The 21229-nt window shown below is 44.1% G+C and overlaps 1 protein-coding gene across 3 annotated transcripts in view; it reads left to right on the forward strand.

Annotated features, from left to right (window-relative positions):
- ido1 (indoleamine 2,3-dioxygenase 1) overlaps window positions 1–21229 on the forward strand; it is a 44865-nt gene that overhangs the window by 16938 nt on the left and 6698 nt on the right. For all 3 annotated transcript variants that reach the window (XM_072266476.1, XM_072266478.1, XM_072266477.1), the window contains 3 exons: window positions 4020–4137; window positions 4672–4723; window positions 12293–12441. In XM_072266476.1, coding sequence (XP_072122577.1) covers window positions 4020–4137; window positions 4672–4723; window positions 12293–12441 — 319 coding nt within the window. The remainder of the gene's footprint in view (window positions 1–4019; window positions 4138–4671; window positions 4724–12292; window positions 12442–21229) is intronic.

Below are 21229 nucleotides of genomic sequence, written 5' to 3' on the forward strand. Positions count from 1 at the left end.
GTGCCCTGCTCACTTTACACTTATGATTGTGTGGCTAAGCACATCTCCAATGCCACATTCAAATGTACTCATGATCCCACTGTCCTAGGCTGAATCAAAGGTGGTGATGAATCAGCATAGGGGAGGGAGGTTGAAAGTCTGGCTGAGTGATGTCATAACAACAGCCTCTCACTCTCTGTCAGCAAGATCAAGGAGCTGATTGTAGACTTCAGGAGAAGGAAACCAGAGGTACATGAGCTAGTCCTCATAGGAGGATCAGAGGTGGAGAGGGTCAACAACATCAAATTTGGTGTTATTATTTCAGAGGACCTGTCCTGGGCCCAGCAAATTACAAAGAAAGTAAGGCAGCACCTCTACTTCCTTTGGAGTTTGAGGAGATACGGCATGACACCTAAAATTGACAAACTTCTATAGATGTGTATTGGGGAGTGTATTGAATGGCTGGATCACAGACTGGTGTGGAAGCACGAACGCCCTTGAATGGAAAATCCTACAAAAAGTACTGGATACAGCCCATCCATCATGGGTAAGGCCTAAGTCCCAACCACTGAGCACATCTACACGAAACGTTGTCGCAGGAAAGCAGCACCCATCATTAGGGATCCCCACCAACCAGGACATGCTCTCTTCACGCTGCTGCCATAAGGAAGAAGGTACAAGAGCCTCAGGACTCACGCCACCAGGTTTAGGAATAGTTACTACCCCTCAACCATCAGTCTCTTGAACAAAGGAGATAACATCATTCAACTTCACTTGCCCCATCATTGAAATGTTCCCACAACCTAAGGACTCACTTTCAAGGGCTCTTCATTTCATGCTCTCGATATTTATAGCCTATTTATCTATCTATCTATCTATCTATTTATTTATTTATTTATGTTTCTTCTTTTGCATTTGCACAGTTTCTACACTGGTTGAACGCTCAAGTTGGGTGGTCTTTTATTGACTGTTATAGTTATTATTCTATAGATTTGTTAAGTATGCCCACAAGAAAGTGAATCTCGGGGTTGTATATAGTGACATATAATGTACTTTGATAATAGTATTTACTTGCAGTAATAACTAACCATTGCAGTCACTTGTCGAGCTCAGGTGAATGACCTGACTGCACAATAGCTTTATGTTATTATCGGTGGGAAACAGGCTGTTTACAGATTGAGCCATTTAGCTCAATATTCTGAGGTCTAATTTTACCCTTAGAGTGGTACGCCTTCCTCATCTGACCTGCATAAATTTATACTTCTCCCTCAGAGCCCCGAACTCCTTGATTGATGTCTCCATGTAGCTGCTATTGACTGTCCCTCAGCCCCACCCCTCCCTGCACATTACACCTCGACTTAGTTTCCCCCTTGTAGGAGGCTGCCTCTTCTCTGCACAGCATCATGGAGGAACTCAGATGAATAGAAGCCACACCTCACTACAGTGTGAAGGTCACTTCAGCCGACAGTTAGCTTTAGAGCTAAACCTGCATCTTCAGGGTGGGAGCCCTCGCACCGACTGTTCAGTATGACTGTTAGAACCTTTCCGGTTCCCCTCTGAGCGCACTCTCTTCCTGAAGTTGCAGCACCCCATCTCTTTCCTTGGTCCTCTTCTTCACTTGCTGCAGGCACTGTATATAATGACTGGACTTCAGCTCCCCTGTTCTGAGCCGCAGTACCTTACCCAAGCTCAGTCTATTCCTAGCTAGTTCTGAAATAGAAATATAAGACCTTTAAAAGAGCTTAAAATGTGCAGATGCAGGTGTTTGGTCTTTGACTTTGAGTGATGCCATTTCTTGTTAATTATTTTATTTAGAGATACAGCAAGGAACAGGCCCTTTCGTCCCAACGAGGGGCGCTGCCCAGCAACACATATTTAACCCTAGCCGAGCCAAAGTATAACCTGGAACACACATAAAAGTTGCTGGTGAACACAGCAGGCCAGGCAGCATCTCTAGGAAGAAACTTCTCAAACTTCCGCTAATGCCCCACCTCCCTTTCGTACCGCATCCGTTATTTATTTATATACACACATTCTTTTTCTCTCTCTCCTTTTTCTCTCTCTGTCCCTCTCACTATACCCCTTGCCCATCCTCTGGGCTTTCCCCCCCTCCCCCTTTTCTTTCTCCCTAGGCCTCCTGTCCCATGATCCTCTCATATCCCTTTTGCCAATCAACTGTCCAGCTCTTGGCTCCATCCCTCCCCCTCCTGTCTTCTCCTATCATTTCGGATCTCCCCCTCCCCCTCCCACTTTCAAATCTCTTACGAGCTCTTTTTTCAGTTAGTCCTGACGAAGGATCTCGGCCCGAAATGTCGACTGTACCTCTTCCAAGAGATGCTGCCTGGCCTGCTGCGTTCACCAGCAACTTTGATATGTGTTGCTTGAAATTCCAGCATCTGCAGATTTCCTCGTGTTTGCATCTCTAGGAAGAGGTACAGTCGACGTTTCGGGCCGAGACCCTTCGTCAGGACTAACTGAAAGAAGAGCTAGTAAGAGATTTGAAAGTGGGAGGGGGAGGGGAGATCCGAAATGATAGGAGAAGACAGGAGGGGGAGGGATGGAGCCAAGAGCTGGACAGTTGATCAGCAAAAGGGATATGAGAGGATCACGGGACAGGAGGCCAAGGGAGAAAGAAAGGGGGAAAGGGGAAGCCCAGAGGATGGACAAGGAGTATAGTGAGAGGGACAGAGGGAGAAAAAGGAGAGAGAGAAAAAGAATGTGTGTACAGTATATAAATAAATAACGGATGGGGTACGAGGGGGAGGTGGGGCATTAGCGGAAGTTAGAGAAGTCGATGTTCATGCCATCAGGTTGGAGGCTACCCAGACGGAATATAAGGTGTTGTTCCTCCAACTTGAGTGTGGCTTCATCTTGACAGTAGAGGAGGCCGTGGATAGACATGTCAGAATGGGATTGGGATGTGGAATTAAAATGTGTGGTCACTGGGAGATCCTGCTTTCGCTGGCGGGCAGAGCGTAGGACAGAGCAGTATAACCTACCATGTCTTTGGACTGTGCGAGGAAGCTGGTGTACCCACGCGCACATGGGAAGAACTACAAGCTCTTTACAGCCAGCACCAAGAATTAAACTCCAAACTCTGACGCCGGAACAGCTACATTACGGAGGCACTCTATGTTTTCTGATGAAAGTATTTGGGATCCCAGCCATGCTTGCTGTTTTCTGTTCTGTGTATCCTAAAATGTATTGTGTGGATTCCCAAAGCGACTCACCTCAACTTAAAGAACTAATTGACGATCATTACCTAGCAATCTAACAGTTCCAGTCAGGATTATTACAGCCATCCTGTCAATTGCGATGGGAACAGATCCATTTCCGGACAGATCAAATGTTGTTTTGAGATTGTTTATTACATCCTGAACTGAAACTTTATTTAACGTCGGCAGATGAGTTTCAGACATGGAAATGGCATCAGGTGGGTGGGTGTTAGGGAGGGGAGGGAGGGAAGAAAGGGACTTGTTTTGCCGTTGTTTTTTCGCCTGTTGGGCTCTGTCTTGCTGTAGTTTGTATTGTCCTGCCGAGCATTGTCAACGTGCTATGTTGGTGCTGGAATATGTGGCGACACTGCCGAGCTGCTCCGGCACACCCGTAGGTTGTGTTGGCTGTTAACGGAAAACAACGCATTTCACCGTATGATTCCGAGTCTGAGGGATTAGACGCAATGAAAGCATGGCAAAGTGCCGGGATAGCATATTAAAATTGTCAGTTCTCACCTCACCCATGCTATGAGGAGAAGCTTGCGAGCTATATTCAGGGTGGAACAGTGCTGCTTCAGAGAGTAATGCTGCTACAGAAACCTAGATTCAATCCTAACCCCTGGTGCTGTCCGTGTGATGCTTGGACATTCTCCCCGATTCCTCCTGGTGCACTGATTTCTATCCCCCAACACCACACACACATCCAAAGAGGTGGATAGGTTGAAAGTTCAAAGTAAATTTATTATCATAATGTGTATATGTCACCATGACATCAAAGGAAATTTATTTGCATACCTAATACAAGTGCTCCTCCTCATTGGCCAGGCTATTGCCACAGCAACTGAAGCGGTTTGGAAGCATGAGGATGATTCCATTAAAAGTGCTTTGCAAGATGTGGCTGCATCGATCAGAAAGATGAACCAGGCCTTCAGGAAGATGGATGGTAAGTGTCGGCACACTTTTACTGATACTGTCGGGTCCTTTGCTGACTGACCACCCTCTCGGCATCTTCTCCGAACGAACTAAACCGTGTTACTTCACCAAACTGTGTGAAATACCAGAAAGGTGGATGGCTGATGGGTAGGAATATTGGGAATAGTCCTGGAACTCCCCTCCAACAGCACTGGAACATGCAGTAATCAGAGTACCTTCACCAGAAGGAATGCATTAGTCGTAAAGTTATAGAGCTCACTATCAAAACAGGCCCTTCGGCCCAACCTGTCTGTGCCAACCGTGTTAGTCCCATCTCCTTGCATTTGGCCCATTATCCCTCTAAACCTTTCCAACCCGTAGACCCGTCCAAATGCTTTCCAAATGTCGTAATTGTACCCGTATTTGCAACTCATTATGAAATAATCTGTCTTGGTGCCTGACGACCACTGGCCAGATGCCAGCCTAAATTTTACCTTCACGGACTGGCCCATTTTCCTCTCCTGTACAATGCTTTAATTGAAGAAGGATCTGTTTCTCTCCACAGAGCATGTCGACCCTGTTGTATTTTATGGAATCATTCGCATCTTTCTGTCTGGGTATGTAGTCACTACTAAAACTTTTCTATTTTGTAGAATTATGTACAACTTTCAATGAATTAGCTGCCCATGTATTATGTTAATTTTATCCCCTAAACTCAAAACCTTTTCCTTTGAATAACCATCTATTTTTAAGGCTGTCATAGTCTTCAAGGTACTTTTAATGCAATAATGCATCCAACAGCCGCAGAATTTTCTATGTAATGACACTAGCCTGGTTAACTAGTCTTGCAGACATACTCAGTGGCCACTTTATTAGATACATCTATACAACTATTGGTCGATGCAAATATCTAATCAGCCAGTCACCTGGCAGCAACTGTCAGGTGCATAAAAGCATGCAGACATGGTCAAGAGGTTCAGCCGCTGTTCAGACCAATCATAAGAATCGGGAAGGAATGTGATCTAAGTGACTTTGACCATGGAATGATTGTTAGTGCCAGACGGGGTGGTTTGAGTATCTCAGAAACTGCTGATCTCCTGGGATTTTCATGCACAACAGTCTCTGGAGTTTACAGAGAATGGTGCGAGAAAACAAAAGCATCCAGTGAGCGGCAGTTCTGTGGGTGAAGATGCCTTGTTAATGAGCGAGGTCAGAGGAGAATGGCCAGACTGGTTCAAGTTGACAGGAAGGTGACAGTAGCTCAAATAACTGTACGTTACAGCAGTGCTGTGCAGGGGATCCTTTCTGAACCTCCAACATGTCAAACCTTGAAGCGGATGGGCTAAGGCAACAGAAGACCACTGCCATACACTCATTTGCCACATTATTTAGGTACCTAATGTAGTGTATGCCCGATGAATCAATATAATTCTCCCTGCCTTGTTATTTCACTTCCACAATATTACGAACCACCAGTAAGATGGCAGAATAAATAAAGTGTGTGGCTCTAGTTGTCACACTATAAGGACAATGTGATTGTGCTGAAGAGAGTGCAGAGGAGATTCACCAGGACGTTGCCTGAATTTGGAGGACTTTGGTTATCAGAGGAATTGGAGTGACTGGGCTTGTTTTCCCTCTGTGAAGGGGTGATCTGATAGAAGCACACGAGAAGAAGAGAGGCACACATAGGGGTTGATAGCCAAACCCTTTTCCCCATGGTAGGGTTATTAAAAGCAGGAGCGCAGAGGGATAATATGAAAGGAAGGAATCCTCAAGGGGATATGAGGAGATTTTTTTATACAGCGAGTAGCTGATATCCTGAAAACACTGGCAGAGGTGGTAGAGGGATCAGATACAATTTGGGGGATATTTAGATAGACACATAAATAGGCAAGGCACAGAAGGATACTGTCCTAATGAAGGCAAATGGGATTAGCCTTCGTTATAAAGACAGCATGGATGAGTTGGGCTAAAGGGCCTGTTTCTGTGCTGTATAACTCCATGGCTCCAGGAAATTGGATAAAGTCCCTGTAATGATACAAAGGTTGCTGGAAATATTCAGCCGTTCAGGCAGCGACTGTGGAGAGAGAAATAGATTAATGCTACAGGGCAATGTGATTCAAATGATGTGAAACCTGAACTTCCTTTCTTTCTCCTTTTGGAGCCCTCCTAGCACTCTCTCTTCAGATTTTCAGCAGTTGCAGTTGTTTGCATTTGTAGTAGCACTCATTTCCCAGTGCTCCAACATTTCTTAAAGCCTCATGCTGTGTTAGGCAACATCTTCACCAAACCACACATTGATCAAAGCAGCCACACAGCCCAACATTAAATCACCCTGCTGCTTAGAGTGCGCCAACTGTGGTCACAGGAAAAATAGTGAAAATCTTTGCCACCATTCACAGATTGTGGTTGGTCTGTATTACAAAAACCAGTGAAAGAACAAAGTTAAATCAGTGGATTAGTAATCCAGAGGTTTGAACCAACAATCTAGAGATCAAATCCAAATTAACTAAATTTGATTAAACTAAAGTTAAATTCAGTTAATTTAGTAGCATTCAATCTTTATGTGAACTAGAATCAGGAAGAGTGATGATTACATTGCTAGATTATCACTTCTCAAGTGAACTAGAATCAGGGACAGTGGTAATGACATTGTTAGATTAGCACTTCAGGTTCGGAGGAGGGAATCGATCTCCCTTACCTGGTCTGGCCTGCGTGTGACTCCACACCCTGCAGTACGCCTGACTCTGAAATGGCCTGGTGCTCAATTGCAGGTTTACCACCAGTATGTCAATCCCAAAATATAAATGAACTCACCTTGATTGTCTTTCTGAAGGTCAGCTCAGATCTGTGGTGTTCCCTGTGTTGGACGTGTTTAATTTGTACATCCTCCAGGGGCTGCTGGGGCACCTGGAACATCAATCATAGAACAGAACAACACAGGAACACGGTGCACAATGTCGTGCCAAACTAGTGCAGTTAGTAAATGAATGCCCAACTAGCTAATCCCTTCTGGCAGCACATTTCCTGTATATTTATGTGTGTATCTATGAGCCTCTTGAATATATATTTGCCTCCACTACCACTTTTGACAGCTCATACCAGGAACCCACTAATCTCTGTGTATAAAAAAATTTGCGCCAGACATCCCCTTTGAACGTAGCCCCCGTCATCTAAAATACATGCTGTCTAGTATCAGGCGTTTCGTAGAAACTTAGAAAACCTACAGCACAATACAGGCCCTTCGGCCCACAAAGCTGTGCCAACCATGTCCTTACCTCAGAAATTACCTAGGGTTACCCATAACCCTCCATTTTTCTAAACTTCATGTACCTATCCAGGAGTCTCTTAAAAGACCCTATCGTTTCTGCCTCCACCACCGTCGCTGGCAGCCCATTCCACACACTCACCACTCAAAATCTGTCCCCTCTTGTGCTAGCCATTTCAGCTCTGGGAAAAAGCCTCTGACGTATATGGTTATATTGCAGGTCGGTGGGACTAGGTGAGAGTAAGTGTTCGGCATGGACTAGAAGGGCCGAGATGGCCTGTTTCCGTGCTGTGATTGTTATATGGTTATATGATCTACACGATCAATGCCTCTCATCATCTTTTACACCTCTATCATGTCACCTCTCATCCTCCGTCGCTCCAAGGAGCAAAAGCAAAGTTCACTCAGCCTATTATCATAAGGCATGCTCTCCAATCCAGGCAACATCCTTGTATATCTCCTCTGCACCTTTTTTATGGTTTCCACATCCTTCCTGTACTGAGACGACCAGAACTGAGCACAGAACTCCAAGTGCGGTCTGACCAGGATCCTATATAGCTGCAATATTCCTCTTGGCTCCTAAACTCAATCCCATGATTGATGAAGGTCAATGCACCGTATATGCTTTCTTAACCACAGAGTCAACCTGCGCAGCAGCTTTGAGTATCCTGTGGACTCAGACCCCAAGATCCCTCTGATCCTCCACACTGCCAAGAGTCTTACCATTAATGCTATATTCTGCCATCATATTTGACCTACCAAAATGAACCACCTCACACTCCATCTGCCACTTTTCAGCCCAGTTTTGCATCCTATCAATGTCCCTCTATAACCTTTGACAGCCCTCCACACTATCCAAAACACCCCCAACCTTTGTGTCATCAGCAAATTTACTAACCCATCCCTCCACTTCCTCATCCAGGTCATTTATAAAAATCACGAAGAGTAGGGGTCCCAGAACAGATCCCTGAGCACACCACTGGTAACCGACCTCCATGCAGAATATGACCCGTCTGCAACCACTCTTTGCCTTCTGTGGGCAAGCCAGTTCTGAATCCACAAAGCAATGTCCCCTTGGATCCCATGCCTCCTTACTTTCTCAATAAGCCTTGCATGGGGTACCTTATCAAATGCCTCGCTGAAATCCATATACACTACATCTACTGCTCTACCTTTATCAATGTGTTTAGTCACATCCTCAAAAGATTTGATCAGGCTCATAAAGCACGATCTGCCTTTGACAAAGCCATGCCAATTATTTCTAATCATATTATGCCTCTCTAAATGCTCATAAATCCTGCCTCTCAGGATCTTTTCCATCAACTTACCAACCACTTAAGTAAGACTCACTGGTCTATAATTTCCTGAGCTACCTCTACTCCCTTTCTTGAATAAGGGAACAACATCTGCAATCCTCCAGTCCTCTGCAACCTCTCCTGTCCCTATTGATGATGCAAAGATCATTGCCAGAGGCTCAGCAATCTCCTCCCTCGCTTCCCACAGTAGCCTGGAGTACATTCCATCCAGTCTCAGTGACTTATCCAACTTGATGCTTTCTAAAACCTCCAGCACATCCTGTTTCTTAATATCTATATGCTCAAGCTTTTCAGTCACTGTAAGTCATCCCTACAATCGCCAAGATCCTTTTCCGTAGTGAATACTGAAGCTAAGTACTCATTAAGCACCTCTGCTATCTCCTCCGCTTCCATACACACTTTTCTACTGTCACACTTGATTGTCTCACATCTTATCCTCTTGTTCTTCACATACTTATAGAATGCCTTGGGGTTTTCCTTAATCCTGTCTGCCAAGGCCTTCTCATGGCCCCTTCTGGCTCTCCTAATTTCTTTCTTAAACTCCTTCCTGCTAGCCTTATAATCTTCTCGATCTTTATTATTATCTAGTTTTTTGAACCTTTCATAAGCTTTTCTTTTCTTCTTGCCTAGATTTACAACAGCCTTTGTACACCTCAGTTCATGTACCCTACCATTCTTTCCCTGTCTCATTGGAACGTACCTATGCAGATCTCCATGTAAATATCCCCTGAATATTTGCCACATTTCTTCTGTACATTTCCTTGAGAATGTCTGTTCCCAATTTATTCTTTCAAGTTCCTGCCTGATAACCTCATGTTTCCCCTTACTCTAATTAAACGCTTAATTTGTCTGTTCCTATCCCTCTCCAATGCTATGGTAAAGGAGATAGAATTGTGATTACTATCTCCAAAATGCTCTCCCACTGAGAGATCTGATATTTCCCAATACTGGATCAAGTACAGCCTCTCCTCTTGTAGGCTTATCTACATATTGTGTCAAGAAACCTTCCTGAACACACCTAACAAACTCCACCCCATCCAAACCCCTTCCTCTAGGGAGATGCCAGTTTGGGAAATTAAACTCTCTCACCATGACAACCCTGTTATTATTACACCTTTCCAGAATCTGTCTCCCTTCTGCTCCTCGATGTCCCTGTTACTATTGGGAGGTCTATAAAAAAACACCCAGTAGAGTTAGTTATTGACCCCTTCCTTGTCCTAACTTAAACCCACAGAGACTCCGCAGACAATCCCTCCATGACTTCCTCCTTTTCTGCAGCCGTGACACTATCTCTGATCAACATTGCCACACACCCACCTCTTTTGCCTCCTTCTCTGTCCTTTCTGAAACATCTAAAGCCTGGCACTCAAAACAACCATTCCTGCCCCTGAACCATCCAAGTCTCTGTAATGGCCACAACATCATAGTTCCAACTACTGATCCATGCTTTAGGCTCATCCACTTTGTTCATAATACTCCTTGCATTAAAATAGACACATCTCAAACCAGCGGTCTGAGCGCATCCCTTGTCTTTCACCTACCTATCCTCCCTCTCGCACTGTCTACAAGCTTTCTCTATTTGTGAGCCAACTGTCTCTTCCTCCATCAGAAACATCCCGGACCCTGGCACCTGGGAGGCAAACTACCATTCATGTTTCTTTCCTGCATCCACAGAATCGCCTGTCTGACCCCCTAACTATAGAGTCCCCTATCTCAGCTGCCATCCTCTTCCTTTCCCTACCCTCCTGAGCCACAGGGCCAGACTCTGTGCCAGAGGTGTGGCCACTGTTGCTCCCCCCAGGTAGGTCTTCTACTCTATCTACTGGCTTTCTACTCTATCTATGCCTCTCATATCTCATAAAACCTCTGTCAGATCTTCCCTCAGGCCACAAAAACTGAGATTTCCTGGTAGCCACCCGTTTCAATTCTACTTCCCATTCCCATTTTGACATGACAGTCCATAGCCTCCTCTACTGCTGTGAAAAGGCCACACTCAGGTTGGAGGAGCAACACCTTATATTCTCTCTGGGTAGCCTCCAATCTAATGACATGAATATCGATTTCTCGAACTTCCAGTAATTAAACCCACTCACCCTTACCCATTCTTGCATCCATCTCACACCTTCTCTTCTTACCTCCCTCTGGTTTCTCCTTCCTCTTCCCTTTCTTCCATGGCCTTCTGTCCTCTCCTCTCAGATTCCCCCTTCTCTTTCACCAATCAATTTCCCAGCTCTTTACTTTACCCCTCGCCCCCCTCACGGTTTCACCTATCACCTGCCACCTTGTAAGTTTCCCTTCCCTCCCCCACTTTCCTATTCTGACTTCTTCCCCCTTCCTCTCCAGTCCTGATGAAGGGTCTCAACCCAAAACGTCAAATGTTTAGTCCCATCCATAGATGCTGCCTGATCTGCTGAGCTCCTCCAGCACTTTGCGTGCAATGCTCTAGATTTCCAGTATCTGCTGGATCTCTTGCATCTAAGATCTCCCTTCAGCGTGCTGCTCCAGAGAAAACAACCACTTCATTAGTTGCCCTTGCTCTTACCCTTGCCCTAGGGCATTTTGGCAACCTGTGGTCCAGGGTTATAGGCAAATAGAAGAAACACCCCACTACGAATTAAATGCTCTTGTCTGAAAGAAGTTGGTGAATGAGATGGGTCCTTGTAGCAACCCAGTAGTTTTGTGGTCACCATTAATATTGTCAAGATACAAGTTATAAACTGAATTTAAACCTTAATGATGTAAGAATCCATTTCATTCACTAATTTCTCTCAGACAAAGCATTTATCTTGCAGCAGGGTGCTGTCTATATATAGCTCTGGATGGCAGGTTGCTGAAATGCCCTAGCAAGGGCAATTAGGGATGCATAATAATGAAGGGGTTATTTTCTCTGGAGCAGCAGAGGCTGGGAAGAGAGCAGATAGAAGTTTTTCGATTAAGATGTGGAAAAAAAATTCAATTATAGGGTACGGTAGCCTAGTTGTTAGCACAATCACTTTACAGCGTCAGCCATCACTGATAGAGGTTCAAATCCTGTCGTTGTCTGTAAGGTGTTAGTAAATGCTCCCCTTGACCGTATGGGTTTCCTCCAGATGCTCCAGTTTCCTCCCATGTTCCAAAGACGTACAGTTTAGGTTATTCAGTTGTGGGCATGTTACGTTGGCACTGGAAGTATGCTGACAGCTGCGGCTGCACCCAGCACAATCCTCAGCCTGTGGTGGTCGTTGACACAAAGCAACGCATGTGTCTGTATGTTTTGATGTAATCGTGACAAATAAATCTCACCTTTAAAATCTATAAATGGTGACTTTATGACTGCAAATCTCTGGATGGTTAGTTCATTCCTCCGAGTTGGTGGTTTGATAATTCAACTGCTGCACCGCCAGATTTACTGTGGAATATTATTGCCTTCAACATTACTGAAGTTGGGCAGTGGAGTAAAATATACAGTTCTGGCTCTACATATCTTCCCAGGCACTCTAATTAAACTCTAATCCAATGCCAGTGATTATCCTGACAAAAGGAAGCAGGCTGTGTACACATTGGCTACGTGTGTTCCCTTCACTGCACTTGCCCCCGGACCTCACTTGGATTTTATCTTGCAGGTGGAAGGATAACCCAGCTGTTCTGGATGGGCTGCTGTATGAGGGAGTGTGGGAGAATCCAAGGCAATTTTCAGGGGGAAGTGCTGCCCAAAGCTCTACACTTCAGTCCTTCGATGAGTTTTTGGGAGTACATCACAACGAGCAAAGCGGTAAGCGTTGTCTGCCATGCCATTTCAGTCTAATGTCTGGGCGTAAGGAACAGGGAGAGGTTTGACTTCTGTTGTATGAGAAAATGCATTTGTACATCGAAATCCATTTGAGTTCTGTTGAACTGAATTGCAAAATGTTCAAACTGCTCTCGTTTCCATATTACTCATTCTAATAATAAATTCCAACCCTACTCACAGGTTTTACATTACGGTTTGATGCATTAACTGAAATCCTTCCTAACTGAAGTGGCTACTTTAATTTGTGAACATTTTGGTTTTAATTCCCCGTTGCAGAAAGGACAGGTCAATGTTTTAAGCATTAGTCTGCATGTATTTAGGATCTTGGTTTGACTGAGATGAAAGATACGAGGCTGGGAGAAGTTCCTGTATTTTTGACACAGAACAATGTTCAATTTATATCAGAGTGAAACACTTCCAGCCAAGACGTGTAAGGTGTAGTTTATTTTCCCAATCCACCAGCTTAATGGGTATAGTATGGTCATGCACTTTGCTGGAAGAAATAATGGGCAGACTATTATTTAGATGGGGAGAGAATTTGAAATGCAGAAATGCAAAGAGATTTGGGAGTCCTTGTGCAAGATATCCTAAAGGTTAACCTCCAGGTTGAATCGGTTGTGAAGAAGGCGATTGCAATGTTGGCATTCATTTCTGGAGGTATAGAATACTAGAGTTGGGATGTGATGTTGAGGCTCTATAAGGCACTCGTGGGACCACACTTGGAGTATTGTGTGCAGTTTTGGATTCCTTATTTTAGAAAGGATATACTGACATTGGAGAGGGTTCAGAGAAAGATTCACGAGAGTGATTCCAGGAATGAGAGGGTTACCTTATGAGGAACGTCTGACAGCTCTTGGGTTGTATTCCCTGGAGTTCAGGGGAATTGGTGGGGGTGGGGTGTAGAATCTCATAGAAACATTCTGAATGTTAAAAGGCCTGTACAAATTAGATGTGGCAGTTATTTCCCATGGTAGGGGATTCTAGGACAAGAAGGCACGACTTCGGAATTGAAGGATGTCCTTTTAGAACTGAGATGTGGATAAATTACTTAAGTCAGAGGGTGGTAAATCTGTGGAATTTGTTGCCACGAGCGGCTGTGGAGGCCAAGTCATTGGGTGTATTTAAGGCAGAAATAGATAGGTTCTTGATTAGCCAGGGCATCAAAGGGTATGGGGTGAAAGCAGGGGAGTGGGGATGACTGGATGAAGTAGATAAGCCCATGATTGAATGACTCGATGGACTGAATGGCCTACTTCTACTCCTAAATCTTATGGTTTTATGGTCTTATAGTTCGTTTTATCTACCCATTACTTAACTGGGTAATTTTCTGAAGTCTTTGCCAATGCAAAAGAAAAAGAAATGATTTTTCTGGACAACACATGCAAAATGTTGGAGGAACTCAGCATGCCAGGCAGCATCTATGGAAAAAAGTTCAGTCTGGCCTGCTGAGTTCCTCCAGCATTGTGTGTGTGGTTTGGATTCCCAGAACAATGGTCAATAAGGTCAGAGAGCCCCACCCAGTGATGGAAGCCTCAACCTGACTGGCTGAGCTCTCAGCCATCCATCTTCCAACTACACTCTGCCACTAGGTCCCATAGATCTAGTAGCCAAGCAGGATCTCATTGACATCACACAAGATCTCAAAGGCCAATCACTAAACTGGGGAAAGAGGCTGTCGGGGAAGAAGGGAAAAATAAAGTGTTTGTTTACTGTTTTTAAATTATGTAGCAGTACCTTACACTTAAAAGTTTAAATTAAACTTTTAGATTATGGAGTCATTTGGTATATACAGAAAGGTGCCAGGAACAGGCCAGCAATATCATGAAGAATCTGACCCACGCTGTTTATGGACTGTTTGTCCCATTCCCATCAGGGAAGAAGCTGTGCAGCATCCACACCAACCCCACCATACTCAAAAACAGCTACTTCCCCAATCCGTCAACACCCCCACCCAGTAATCCACCCTGGCACCTCCCACTATCACTACAAACACAACAGCTAGAGTCACCTTATGTACATACAATCAGTTTATGTGCGTATATCAAGTTCGTTGTGTTTAATAGGACATATAGGCGTCCGTTAGTCTTGTGAGACCATGGATTTGCACCTTGGAAGGTTGCATGGAAGACCGACAGTTGCCCATGCTGCAAGTCTCCCCTCTCCATGCCACCGATGTTGTTCAAGAGAAGGGCACTAGGACCAATACAGCTTGGCACCGGTGTCGTCGCAGAGCAGTGTGTGGTTAAGTGCCTTGCTCAAGGACACAACACACTGCCTCAGCCAAGGCTCGAACTAGTGACCTTCAGATCACTAGACAAATGCCTTAACCACTTGGCCATGTGCCAACACATAGGATTGCTTTAATATTTATTTTTATTGTGCTCCTTGTGTTTTTTCCAGAGTCATTTAGTTCTTCTTTACACTCATGTCCTGCAGAATGCCAATAAACAATCTGGAATTGTGAATTTAGAAACATTGATGGATTTGGCAACTGGCTAGACAGGGTAAGCTTGTAGTATCATAAATATGAGAAAGCTCGCAGATGCTGGAAATCCAAAGCAACACACACGTGATGCTGGAGGGACTCGGCAGGTCAGGGAGCAGGTCTTTGTAAATGAATAAAGGGTTGACATTTCCGGCCGAGATGCTTCTTCGGCATCATTTGCATAGATGCTACCTGACCTGCTGAGTTCCTTCAGCACTTTGTGAGTGTTATGTAGGCTTGTACTGCCTGTCACTGAGGCTTGTGCGTGGGCCTTATTGTGGCCTGCCCATGTCCTTCCATTAGCTCCCTGGCTAACCTCCTGCCTGGTAGCAACAACAAGGCCGGCCTTTCAGACCCAGGTAAGCCAAGCTCTCTGAGTATGCAGGTAAATGCAGAAATTACAAACCATCGAAATTTCATTAAGATAAGCGCTTTATATAAATACAGCTGACACAAGCCATCAATAACACAAACACTGCATGGTTTGCACCCAAAGGGGAAACTTAAATTATATTCCATAGCTGCTCGTGACAGAAATCAAATTCGGCTGAAAATAAAACTCAGCAAAAGGAATAAACAGAATGGACTCTTCTCACCAAAGCAGTTTGTATTATTGAAAAGTTTCAAGGGAATACTGTACGTAGAAGGTGGCAAATACTAATAATCTCATGGAGTCAGTTCAGATTGGCAAAAACATCTCCTCCATAATCTCCATCAGCACAGGAGCACTGCAAGGATGTGAGTTTAACCCCCCTGCTCTACTCACTTTACACCTATGACCGTGCGGCTAAGTACAGCTCCAACGCCATATACAAGTTTGCTGATGACACCACGGTTGTGGGCTGTATCAAAGGGGATAATGAATCAGCATACAGGATAAGTGGTGTAATAACAATAACTTCTCACTCGATGTCAATAAGACCAAGGAACTGATAGTTTCAAAGGTTTCAAAGGTAGACTTCAGGAGAGGGAAACCAGAGGTCCACGAGCCAGTAACCATTGGAGGATTCAGAGGTGGAGAGGGACAGAAACTTTAAATTCCTGGGTGTCACTATCTCGGAGGACCTGGCTTGGATCCCTCATATAAATATAATTGCAAAGAAAGCACAACAGCACCTCTACTTCCTCAGGAGTCTGCGGAGGTTTGGCATGTCATTGAAAACCTTGGCAAACTTCTATAGAATGTGTGTTGGAAAATGTGCCAACTGGCAGTATTACAACCTGGTATGGGAGCACCAAAGACTGAGCAGAAAATCCTGCCAAAGTTAGTGAATTCGGCCCAGTACATCACTGGTAAAATTCTCCCAACCACTAAGCTGTAGAAAAGCAGCACTTGTCACCAGAGATCCTCACCAGGCAGGCCATGCTCTTTTCTTGCTGCTGCCATCAGGTAGAAGGTACAGGAGCCTCAGGACTCGCTCCACCAGGTTCAAGAACAGTTACTACCCCTCAACCATCAGGCTCTTGAACAAAAGAGGATAACTACACTTATTTGTGGACTCTGTTATATTGTTATTTCATGCTTGTTATTTGTTGATATTTATTTATATCTGCGTTTGCACAGTTTGCTTACAGTTTATAGTTCCTGATGTTTAGAATAGAAACATAGAAACATAGAAAACCTACAGCACAATACAGGCCCTTCAGCTCACAAAGCTGTGCCGAACATGTCCTTACCTTAGAAATTACCTAGGGTTACCCATAGTCCTCTAATTTTCTAAGCTCCATGTACCTATCCAGGAGTCTCTTAAAAGACCCTATCGTATCCGCCCCCACCACTGCTGCCGGCAGCCCATTTCACGCACTCACCACTCTCTGTGTAAAAAACTTACCCCTGACATTTCCTCTGTACCTGCTTCCAAGCACCTGAAAACTATGCCTTCTCGTGCTAGCTATTTCAGCCCTGGGAAAAAGTCTCTGACTATCCACACAATCAATGCCTCTCATCACCTTGTACACCTCTATCAGGTCACCTCTCATCCTCCGTCGCTCCAAGGAGAAAAGGTCGAGAAAAAGAATGCCCGTAGGAAAAGAATCTCAGGGTTGTATGTGGTGACATGTATGTACTCAAATAATAAATTTTGCTTTGAACTTTGTGCAAAAAACAAGTTGATGAAGGAACTCAGCAGATCGAGATGCATTTGGCAGGGACAAAGGGAAGGTTGATGTTCCATGTCTTGATGTAGGGTCTCAACTCAAACATTAATTATCGTTCTATTTTTACAATCCTACCCGACTCTCTGAGATCCTCATACTCCACATTGTAGCATCTACAGTCTCTTTTGTCTCCAGAAATGTTCACGTCTGAAATGGACACTTGAATTGAAATGTCTATTGTCTTCACATTTGTCACTCTGCTGCAATAAACAGGGAAAATGGTCTCAAGTTTAATTGCATTGTTACTAGGTTAACTGTAGTGAATCCACAAAGATTCAAGATTGTTTGATTCAATCTAGTCTGTTATGAACTGTTATTCTGCCTTGACTCCTGTACACAAGTGTAAAGGAGAAAGAAATAATTGTTACTTTGGATTCAATGCAGCATAAAAAAACAAAATAAAGTAAAGAACACAATTATAATAGAAACACAATAAATATAAATACATAAGATATCTTATACTGTATACATAGTTGGATTGTATGCCTATAAAGTGATGCTAGACACAGGAGAGTCTGTACAAAAGGACACTGACAGGAAATGATAAAGTCATGGCGGTTGGGCGTTGTATGGGTTTGGGCTAGTAGGTGGAGATGTTGATCAGCCTTACTGTTTGAGCCCTGGTGTGGATGCTGCATCCCATCCTCCCTGATGGGAGTAAGACAAACAGTCCACGAGCAGGGTGGGTGGGATCCTTCCTGATGTTACTGGCTCCTTTCCAGCATATATATGTGTACATGAAAGGAGGATATTTCTCCAGATATGGATTTGCACAGTGGCACATCAAAATATTCAGGTAGTGGTCAAGTTTCATAAAACATCAAACATAGAAAATCTACAGCATATTACAGGCCCTTCGGCCCACAATGTTGTGCCGACCATGAACCTACTCTAGAAACTGTTTAGAATTTCCCTACTGCGTAGCCCTCTATTTTTCTAAGCTCCATGTACCTATTTGAGAGTCTCTTAAAAGACCCTATTGTATTTGCCTCTACCACCGTTGCTGGCAGTGCATTCCATGCACCCACCACACTCTGTGTGAAAAACCTAACTCTGACCTCCCCTCTGTACCTACTTCCAAGCACCTTAAAACTATGCCCCCTCGTGTTAGCCATTTCGGCCCTGGGAAAAAGCCTCTGGCTATCCACTGGATCATTGCCTCTCTTCATCTTATTCACCTCTATTACATCACCTCTTCTCATCCTCCATTGCTCCAAGGAGAAAAGGCCAAGTTCACTCATCCTATTCTCATAAGGCATGCTCTCCAATCCAGGCAACATCCTTATAGATCTCCTCAGCACTCTCTCTCTATAGTATCCACATCCTTCTTGTAGTGAGGTGACCAGAACTGAGCACAGTACTCCAAATGGGGTCTGTTCAAGGTCCTATATAGCTGCAACATTACCTCTCGGCTCTTGAACTCAATCCCATGGTGGGTGAAGGGCAACACACCATACGCCTTCTTAACAACACTATACGCATCTGAATGAACCAATATTAAAACAAAACATTTTCACATACTGGGGCAACAAATGCGACCAAATAATTCACAGAATACCGGCAGGCACGTCCCCTCCATAGAATGAAAGTTGCAGAAGTAGAACATGTAGAACGTAACCTTTGCAAGGCATCATGTGAGGACATAGTGTCATAGAGCATTACAGCACAGAAACATGCCTTTGGCCAATTTAGTCCATTATTCTGCCTTGACCCATAGTCCTCCGTATCCTTTCCACTTCTGTACTTATCCAAATTTCTCTTAAATGTTGGAATCGAGCTGGTATCCACAATTTCCACTGGTAGCTCGTATCACATTCGCATCACCCTCTTTGTGGAGAAGTCCCTCCTCGGGTTCCCCTTAAGTATTTCACTTTTCACCCTTTAATCTATGAACCCTGGTTCTCGTCTCACCCAACCTCAGTAGGGAAAAAAACCTGCTTGCATTTATCCCATCTATACCCTTCATAATTTTGTATGCCTCTATCAAATCTTCCCTCTTTCTCCTGTGATCCAGAGAATATTTCTCAGGTTTTCAAGGCACAGCAACATCCTTGTAATTTTCTCTGCATACTTTCAATATTATTGGTATATTTCTGGCAAGTTGGTGACCCGAACTGCTCAGAAAACTTGAAAGTTGGCCTCACCAACACATTAGATAACTTCAACATAACATCCCATCTACTGTACCCAATACCTTGATTGATAAAGGCTAATGTGTCAAAAGCTGTCCTTGCCACCCTATCTACATGTGTCACTACTTCCAAGAATTATGGATCAGTATTCCCAGATCCCTTTGTTCTACCACATTCCTCAGTTCTCTACCATACACTGTGTAGGTCCTACCCTGGCTTGTTCAACCAAAATACAAAACCTCACACTTGTCTGCATTAAATTCCATCTGCCATTTTGTAGCCCATTTTCCTTCCTGGTCTAGATTCTGCTGCAAGCCTTGATAGCCTTCTTTACTGCCCACTACACCCCAAGTCTTGGCACTATCTGCAAATTTGCTGATCCAGTTTGCTAAATCATCATCCATATCATTAATGTAGATGGCAATCAACCACAGACCCAGCACTGATGCCATCTACTACCACTCTCTGTCTCCTCCCGCTAAGCCAGAGCTCAATCCAATTTATTCATTCAGGGGGAACTTTCTGAACCAGCCTCCCATGCAGGGCTTTGTTAGACATGATCTACTATGTGAAAGCCATGTTGACTATCCGTAATGAACTCTGTTTATGCAAATACCTATATACCCTGTTCCTTAGAATACCTTTCGACAACTTACCCACTATTGGCATCAGGCTCACCAGCCTACAATTTCCCGACTTATTCTTAGAGCCTTTAATGAAGTACAGAACAACACTAGCTATCCTCCAGTCCTCTGGCACTTCAAATGTGATTTGGACTTTTTGAATACCTCTTCCAGAACTCCTACACCTTCTACACTAGCTTCCCACTTGGTCCAAGGGGACATCTTGTCAGGGTCTGGTGACTTCTCCACCATAATTTGCCTCAAGGCAGCAGCACTTTTCCTTCTGTAATCAGGATACAGTGCATGACTTCATTAGTGTTATACCTCAGTTATATAGACTCTGTCTCCATCTCCTCAATAAATATAGATTAAAAAAACTGTTCAAGATTTCCCATATCTCTTTCAGCTCCATGCATAGGTGACCACGTTGATAGTCATTTTTGTCCCTTGCTATCCTTTTGCTTTTAATATACAGTATCTAAGGTAGAATACCTTGGGGTTCACATCACCTTACCCGCTAAAGAAACCTCATGCCTTCTTTTAGCCCTCCTGATTTCCTGTGCTTGTGCATTTCTAATAATCTTCAAGTGCGTTCTTTGTTTTTTGCTGTTATACCTGTCACGCACCTCCTTTTTCCTAACCAGGGCCTCAATATCCCTCAAAAAAAAACAGGGTTCTTTAAACCAGTTAGCCTTGCCTTTTATTTTAACAGGAAAATGGCAACTTTGTGCCTACAATGTTTCACCTTTGAAGGGCTCCCATTTACCAAGCATCCCTTTGCCAGAAAACAACCCATTCCCATCCACAACTATCAAAACATTTCTGATGCCTTCAAAATTGGCCTTTCTCCAATTTAGAATCTCAACCCGAGGACCAGTCCTATCCTTCTTCATATGCATTTCATCTCTGAGCAGTTTGTGTGGGAAATTGTGTGAGACCACTTTTGTTAAATCTTTGGATATTTACCGATGACTTGGTCTGTTTAAGGAAAGTGGAGAGAATATTGGGAGAGATGAGCAAACAATCGAGCGTAAAGCGGTTTGGTCAGGTGCTCGGCGAGAATGGTCTGTCAGGTGACCAGGAGTGGAATTGACAAAATGATTTGGGGGGGGGTGCGGTTATTCTAGCAGATTACTCAGGATGGGGGAGAAGGAATTTGGGTAGGGTTAGATCAACATAGCGGTCAGGGAGAGCATTGTTCTCCCTGAGAGAACAGGGAGAACAGACTTGATAAAATGTTGTAGAATACTGCGATTCTGGTTCACTGGCAAGACCAACAGGAGAGGAGTCGTGTAACCTCGGTTGTGGCACAGACCAGGCCTCATTCAAGCCTTGGCGTCGCCTGTTACGGCTGCTGAGGAAGAAGGTGCTGG

This window comes from Mobula birostris, chromosome 8 (genome assembly GCF_030028105.1).
Source record: "Mobula birostris isolate sMobBir1 chromosome 8, sMobBir1.hap1, whole genome shotgun sequence".
NCBI lineage: Eukaryota > Metazoa > Chordata > Chondrichthyes > Myliobatiformes > Myliobatidae > Mobula > Mobula birostris.